Source organism: Odontomachus brunneus, unplaced genomic scaffold (assembly GCF_010583005.1).
Source record: "Odontomachus brunneus isolate Ranch 3 - 2012 unplaced genomic scaffold, Obru_v1 Obru_scaffold_034, whole genome shotgun sequence".
Classification (NCBI taxonomy): Eukaryota; Metazoa; Arthropoda; class Insecta; order Hymenoptera; family Formicidae; genus Odontomachus; species Odontomachus brunneus.
In genome coordinates, this window is record NW_022639484.1 from 1,781,778 (window position 1) to 1,789,993 (window position 8,216).

General features: G+C 34.2%; 1 protein-coding gene across 12 annotated transcripts in view; it reads left to right on the forward strand.

Moving 5' to 3' along the window:
- Nucleotides 1-8,216, forward strand: part of LOC116843588 (SH3 and multiple ankyrin repeat domains protein 1-like) — a 326,286-nt gene that overhangs the window by 289,059 nt on the left and 29,011 nt on the right. For all 12 annotated transcript variants that reach the window (XM_032814085.1, XM_032814088.1, XM_032814089.1 and 9 more), the window contains one exon: nt 6,753-6,878. In XM_032814085.1, coding sequence (XP_032669976.1) covers nt 6,753-6,878 — 126 coding nt within the window. The remainder of the gene's footprint in view (nt 1-6,752; nt 6,879-8,216) is intronic.

Sequence of the window (8,216 nt, forward strand, 5' to 3'; positions counted from 1 at the left end):
TATATATATATATATATATATATATATATATATATATATATATATATATATATATAATCAAAGGCTTGATAGTTATTACCAAACTTTTTCTTTCGATGTACATTCTTTCTAAGGAGAAGTCTAAAAAAAAATATTCCTCATTATATCTTATAGTCACTTTGAACAAAGAGCTTACAAGCGATTTATTCCAACAAATAAAAAAATAGAGGAAACTAGTTCAGTTAAAAAGAGAAGAAGCAGATAACTAGAAGCTCGTCAACGTGGTCGCAAGGCCGTCTCTTCATCTGCACCTTTTTATTCGTACGCCGCTGCGGACCACAATTTTGATGACGTTTCAACCTCGGCAAAGCTTTACGTGGCGCGGGAAACCACTGACGAGTGTGTCACGGACGTATCATTGAGCCGGCTTAGCGAACGAAGAGCGAAACGAGGACGTTATATCACCCTTAAATACGAACCTTGGGCAAAGCATACTGAATGCAGCCAGAGGAAACCTTTAAAAATGTTGGAATACATAGCGCGTCTCCATAATCTATCTTGGAATGCGCTCCATTTCACTGGTTATTTCGGTCAAATGTTATCCGCTTAAAATTGCGCGAACGTGCAATACTCGATAAATAAACCATAAATAAAATTTTTTAAATATACAAAGTACTCTTCTCTCTCAGGATCATCTTCTCAAGAGAATTCCCTCCGAACTGACTTGAAATTGGTGAAAACAAATAGTACGTATTCTCTCTCTCTAAATTGACTCTGTAGAGGTCAAGAAAATATTTTCGAACCCCTAATCTCTTCTGAAAAGATCTTAGTGGGCATGCCTGCTTTTCGAATTTTTCTCATAGCAAGAGTATGTTTTGACTTCAGATTCAAGAAGACAGAAAATAAAATTTTTTACTTTTGAGAAGACTTTTTTTGAAAATTTTCGTAATTTTCGACTTATGCATGGTTAAATCTCCTAACGCTTGCAGGAAAACTCGTTAAATTTTGCGCGCACAATAAATAGTCTTCAATAATAGTAAAATTAAAATCTAGAAAAAAGTTTTGATAACAAATGACAAGTGCTTTTTAAAAGTGGGGATGTGATCCTATGTAAAATGTAAACTTATGTGATACATTGTTTTTTCTTTGTACATATAAACATGATTTATCTAATTTAAAATATAAAAGCTAGTGGATTTTCTATTGTATTTGTCTTGTGATATCTCTCTTTAAAATAAAAAAAAATACATCATATTTTATGGCTAATCGTAAAAGTAAAAAATCGTAAAAGTAGAGAAAGTGAAAAATCGTTTATCTTAGTAAATGTTTATAGACAAAAATATTGCTTAAATGGGGGAATTTTTATGGAAGATACTCAATATAAATAATATTTCAATATAAACAATTTAAAATTAAATCGAATTGCGATTTGCGAATATATGACTCCTAATCCTCAGTAACTTTCAGTTGAGTTTTCGCCTTGATCCTCAAGAGATTGTTATCCCTCTCCCATTTCGTGGAATTTACAAGTCGCAGATAAGTGATAGCAGCTCCGACTACTGATATATTCATAATTTCAAAACTTCAACATTTATGTGAATTTATTGTGATTAATTACTTATTGTAATTTTAATGATTATCATTAATCAACTTTTGTTTAGTCAAACATTTATTTTGTTGTTACTTTATTTCAAAAGACGAGAAGAAAATTTACAAGACTTAAATGTTTAAGTTTGCCAGTCTGCAAAGTCTGCATTGTAACGTTTTTTTCATATAATAATTATAAAGTTTTTTAATAAACAAAATTAATATTCTGATTAGTTTTAATTATTTGGACTTGGTGAAAACTTAGAGTTTAAATTTTGATGGCAGAAACTGACGGAATTGAAAAAAGTTATGGGATACTGCTGTACCTCATTGTGTAGTTAACGTTCCAGAAATCGAAACTTGTCAATGCAAAATTAAATCTCAGATAACCGCTACGAAAAGCTGTGGATGATGCAAGAATGTTTTGAGTTTATTTTCAGATTCTACGCACAAAAATATGTTAGAAATAGATCAGAAGTTTCATGTCACAAATTATGCGTTAAGTGTATAATTTTTCTTTTTTCTTGGAATTATATATCGAATCGCGAGAGTACATTGTGAAGCCGACGTTCCTCGTGACGCAAGAAAAACGTTGGAGCATCTGCAGCTAAACGACTACATCCGTTTTCTCGTTGTCAGCTGCCTCTTTTTTTCGCGTTTCGTGGTTTTCCCGCGGTCGGCCACACCTCCGCCTCCTCTATCGGGGGACGGGGGTACGGGGACTCCCGCTTCTTTCGTTCGAAGCCTTTAATTTGGCACGTGTTGCACTCTTGGCTATTGTTGCCATGATTGTCGGGTTAGCCAGCCGGTCGGCCGGTGCCCGTCTTCCTTCGCATCGTCGCCGATCTTTCGCATGGCGTGAGCGAAGTGCATGGTGATAATGCGCGGTTCTCGGCTGTGCGTGGCACGCGTGTATGTTCCCCGTCGTTGCTTTTCGCCTATCTCGAGTCGTTACTCGCTAAATATTATAATACCGCGAGCGCACGGTCCGCGCCGTCTTGAATATTGTTAATGCAATCGGGAATTGATTTACCTCGGTCCTCGTTTGGTATTCATAGACGAAGAATAGCATGCCGTATTATTCGTATTGCCTATGAATACCAAAGACCGTCGGTCCGAGTGAATTTTTTCGCAGTTAAGGTCTAAAACGATCGACGCGATTGTCACTTACGTGAACCCTAATCACAGATATCTTCTTACAGCTAAGAATCAAAGACTGTGTTTCCCGCACTTTATTGCCATGTGATTTCCTTGTTATCCGTATATAATTATTTAAAAGAAACTGTTTTAAAAATTCATTCACACAGAGAAATACATACTGCATGCAAGTAAATGTTACTTGTTTCAAGTATTTCATAAGTTCATATATTCGCAAATCTATTATCTATTTAGTGAAACCTCCCTCGGCGCGTTGCGAAATGTGTCCAAGCACCCATGGTCTGTCAAAAAATTGGTCTTTAATTCTTTTTCTATAATTTGCACCAGATGAGGAGGAGCAACGGTGGAAACATAGGGTGGGGCATACATGGACAGCAGATCTCAAAGAATAGCAACCTTTAACTTTGAGATACTGACAGCTGTACTTTGGTACAGTAACAACCCAGATAACATGCATGTCTAAAAGATGTCGGAAAGATATCTAAAAGACATCTTATGTAATATTTTGTTGCATAAGACGTATTTGGAACGTATTTTATCTGGGAATGTTTCTCTCTGTAGTCGCCGTGCACTCGGGATCGCGCCAGAGATGTCGCTTTCGAATATCTCTGAGCGTTATTTAGGGAAAGGAGAGTGTCGTGAACGTGGAGCGTCAGGTAGCTCAGGTTAGAGCAGTCGCCCGGCAAGCGAGACTCGGGTTCGAGTCCCGGCCTAGCAAACCGCGCTTTCGATATTTTTCTCTCTGTGGAACGAAAAAATACATATGTCCCGAACGCACGACGTCCCACCGCCACTTAGTATGCTCTCCTCCCTCTATGTTCATCATAAGCGTCAAATTTACTCAAAATATATCCTCAATTCTAATAAAGAATAGTTTACATTGGTAATAATATCGCTAATAAATTGGGTGTTTTTAACAGTTTTACTGACAAATAGTTGGTTGCCTCGTTTAAAATTACTAAAAGCAATTGTTTTCAACAAATTATCCAAACGAGTTAATCATATTTTATTATGAATTTTGTTATCTTGGAACAAAAATGTTAATATTTAGAGAAAGAAATAAGAATTCGCAAAAGAAGATATCAATCAAAAAATAGGAAAAAGGGGCAATTGGAGTTCAAGCACAGAACTAATATTGCTATGTACCATATGGATAAAAACCTTCCTTGTGTTAGGAAATCGTGTAATATTTATTGAAACTGAATAATCAATATAAAACAATCATACGTTTCGGCTCAAACATGAACCCTCTTCAGTGATAATAAAAACTCAAGGTTTACGATACGAACGCATTACAATTAGTTAAAGACCTGAATAAATTGACATGAATGTTAATCGCAATATTAAAGCTGACAAGACCGTTACCGAAATAATATTAAGTAGTTAATTAATATTGAGAAATAGCCGTCATAACTATAAAAAATCATAAAATAAAAAAAAGTAAGTAAAATTGAAATATAATAAATAATTAAAACTGACAATATAAAATACCTTTGTTGAGCTCAGCTAAAAGTAAACCGATCCTATCAACGATAACATCGCCACGTCTACGAAATACAAATAATTATAGATTTATATATCTAGCATTAACATTGCGGAAACGACTTGTGGAAGAGAAGGAAACTAAAATTAATAATTATTGTTAATAATATTTGTTTTCAACATTTTGCTAAAGACAAATGTTACTGACAAAACTCATTTATTTTGTTAACATGGTGATAACTTTGTCACTAACAAAACATTATTTTTGCAAATCATTACTTGACGGTCTAGATCAAAGAGTGTTGGAAGCAAATATTATTGGAAGAAAATTGAACTAAATATACGGAGTATCCCAGAACAACCTTTGAAGCTCTCGTGGAGATACGGATTGAGGTAAACATAAAAGTCCTATACCGTTTTATGATATTCGCAATAATAATTGAGATATTAATTAAAGAAGATATATGAATGATTACGAGAGATATGATAAATGAACTGTAATGACGATGCCATCATGTGTTTGTACATTAAGTCAAATTAAATAAAAAAGTCTTCTACCATTTTCCTATTAACTTTGTAGGTTTTTAATTATTAATTAAAGAAAATTGGCAGATGGTTGTTCGTGATAATATACATTAATGTTCTCTAATAACTAAAAATCTACAAAGTTACTAGCAGATGTCGCCACTACAGCTCATCTGACCATCCACAAATTTTCTTTCATTAATATCTCGATAATTATTGCAAATATCGCAAAACGATATAGGACTTTTATGCTTTCTTTAATCCATACTACTTCACGAAAGCTTCTTCTGGAGATTATTTTAGGACACCCTGTACTATTAACTCTCTGCATTCGATAGTTTTTCCGCCATAGGGAACTGGCAACTCGAAGGTGTTTTAACAAAAAGTTGATGAAATTTTTTACAGCTAACACAAATAAATCATACATAAATTAATGGATAGAACTATTGTATTTCAGTACTATCAGGATTAAACATAAACAGTTATTGTCGTCTCTCACTCGTCATTCGAGTTACTGCGTCAAATCAAGTGGTGACTGAGAGTCGCCTCTCGAGCAAAAGGTTAATAATATTTATTTTGTCTTAACTTGACTGATCGTATTATTAGAGTGCTATTTTATATATCGTGCGCGTACGACAGATATTGTGTCAAACGTGCCGATTGATTGTCGGATAGAGCATTTACAAGATTCTTAATATTTCAAAATTATATAATCTCTTTCTATTAATATATATAATAATCTCTTTCTATTAATATTCTATTAAATTATATAATTATATAATCTTATTATGATAATCTCTTTCTTAAAAATACGATCAAATTCATAATTTCTTCTTTTTCTGCTGGGAGAAATTGAAGAATTTACAACTACACCAGCTACAGTGATAACTATTTCTTTCTCGGATGCCATTGAATTTAAATATTGTAAAATTTTTGTATAGCATATATTTGTTAATAACAATGTTATTAACCGTTTTACTACTTTGTTATAAACGTTTGAAAATATTTTCTCGCTAATAGTATTGCTATTAGCAGTTTAATCGTAGTAAACAGTTTTTCGAATCTTGACATTTATATTTTTCACTATGTTAAAAACATATTTTGTTAAAAACATACAACATACAATATGTCTGCGGAACATAGTTTTGTTAAAAATATTGTTGTTATCAGCTTTTTGTTATTGTTACATTGTTACTGTACATTGTTACTGTTACTTTTTTTTGTGTAAACCAGTCTTAAATGTAGTATTCCAATCAAGAATACTAAATTGAAACAATAATTCGACTTGCTTACATTTGCTACATAGCTACATAGAATTAACTAACATTTTCTTCGATAAAGTTTTATATTTTTGTAAAAAGAATGTGTTATATTTTTGTAATACATGACAAGCTTTTCTGAAATTTGTGATGAGTATATTTTAACAGTATTATCAAAAAAATATTTCTTGTTGAAGACAACCATTACTTAAGAGGAGAAAAGTGAACTGAGTAATGGTTTTTCTAGCAGTAGAATGATATTTTTCTCTGTGCATGCACAGAGTGCGCGCGCGCACGCAGCACGCTAAAATACAATAATAGTCGCATAAAGTAGACTCCCCTCGCGAGATATTCCAATTAATTTCACACCAATTTATGTCTTGGTCGATCGACAGAGTCGATGCAGATTGACAGGTGAAGCAGTTACATCGAAGCAAGCAGGGATTAATTAGGTTAATCAATCGATATTTCGCGCTATGTTCGCACCGAGTATGCCACACGTAGTGTAAATACCGTACGACTACTGCGTATCATTCGATGCACGTTAAATCGCATGCATGACGATTATTGGCGAGAAAATGATTTTCCTCTGCGAACCAATCGAGATCCCACGTTTGATCTCACTCCGAAACGGTTTCCCAATAGACTGTTCGTTATTGTTGCCATTTGCATGCGTCGATCGAAAAAGTGGGGGTGGCGGGTCGCTTTGATCCTATCGCGCGATTCGCCCATACCTTTATATTAAAATTTCATGCCTTGCAGGAGCTGAAAGAGAGCTTCAATTACGGCCTCTTCTGCCCGCCGGTGAATGGAAAAGCCGGGAAATTCCTGGACGAGGAGCGTCGCCTCGGCGATTACCCCTTCAATGGACCTGTCGGGTACTTGGAGGTAAGGCCGCGCTCTTTCTCATTTCTCCCATTTTTCACGAGCTCTTCCGGCCGGTCACGTGATCGTTCGGAGAATCGATCGTGTGCGGATCTCGTTTACTATTTTGGTCATAGGAAAGACAATACCAGGCAGGGGGGGATGTTTATTTCAGTCGAACAGTTAGAGTTGGCTTTAGCGTGCCGCAAAGGCTTCCCGTTTTAGTAACGGAAGAGTTAAACAGCTTCCTCGCGTGCGCATTAAGGCTGTCAGAAGGCCCACTTCACGCCTGATAGGATCTAGTTACGTTATACGTTTCTGAGCCGAGTAGCGAAGGGAAGATAGGAGTATATTTCGTTATTACGAAACACGGCTGGTTAGAATATGCCAGTTGCATTTGTGATTGACGTGGATTGGGGACTATCGAAACGGAAGATTTTCCGCGTAATGAAGATTGTAATTGCCTAGAATAAATATCTCAGAAGGAAGGAAGTTACCTTTCCAAATAATACTTGTTCAATGCGAATGCATACATTGAAGAAAAAACAAAAGATAAAATTAAATAAACAGAACAAGATCTTAAGATTTTTTAAATTTTATTGCATAAACTGCAATTTAGTCTGCAAATTGGATGGAAATTGTGTCAGATCAATATTCTGACGTAAAGATTTGAATTACAAAATTTAGTCTACAGTAAAATGTTAATAGAATTGGAACAATTGTGTGCACGATATAAATGTGCTCGCAACTATTAAAAGATTTACCAAATTTGTGTATAATATGAGTATATTTCCGTTTGCAAGATTTAATAAATCAAGCAATAAGTACGATGCAAATGTGCAATGAGAAAATATTGTAGTAAAAATATTGTAGTTAAAATTATCTCTTTTTAAATTCAATGATTTTGCAAAGTTGAACTATATTGTAAAAAAAATGTTAAAAAGACATAAATTATTATATAAATAGTAAATTTGACGATCGCTCTACCGAATGTGTGATATAAAAATATTAAAATTATTACAACAATTTTATAATAAAAAATATATATAAAAACATGATAACATGCATCAAATATACATAATATATTTAAACAAGTATATAGTAATTTCTGTATAGTAATTTTGTAATTTCTGTATATATTAGGACCTTAACTTAGTTTCCGCCCAAAAAATACTGAGAAAAAGCATTTATTGTAAAAAATTTATTTAAATTATTTCAATGAAAGTATTTTCCATCACTTTCTACAACTTTTTGCCATCTTTCTGGCAACTGGGCGATACCATCTCGATAAAACGATGTTTGTTTCGAAGCAATCCATTCGTCCACCCATTCTCGCACTTCTTCAACATTTCGGAAGCGTGT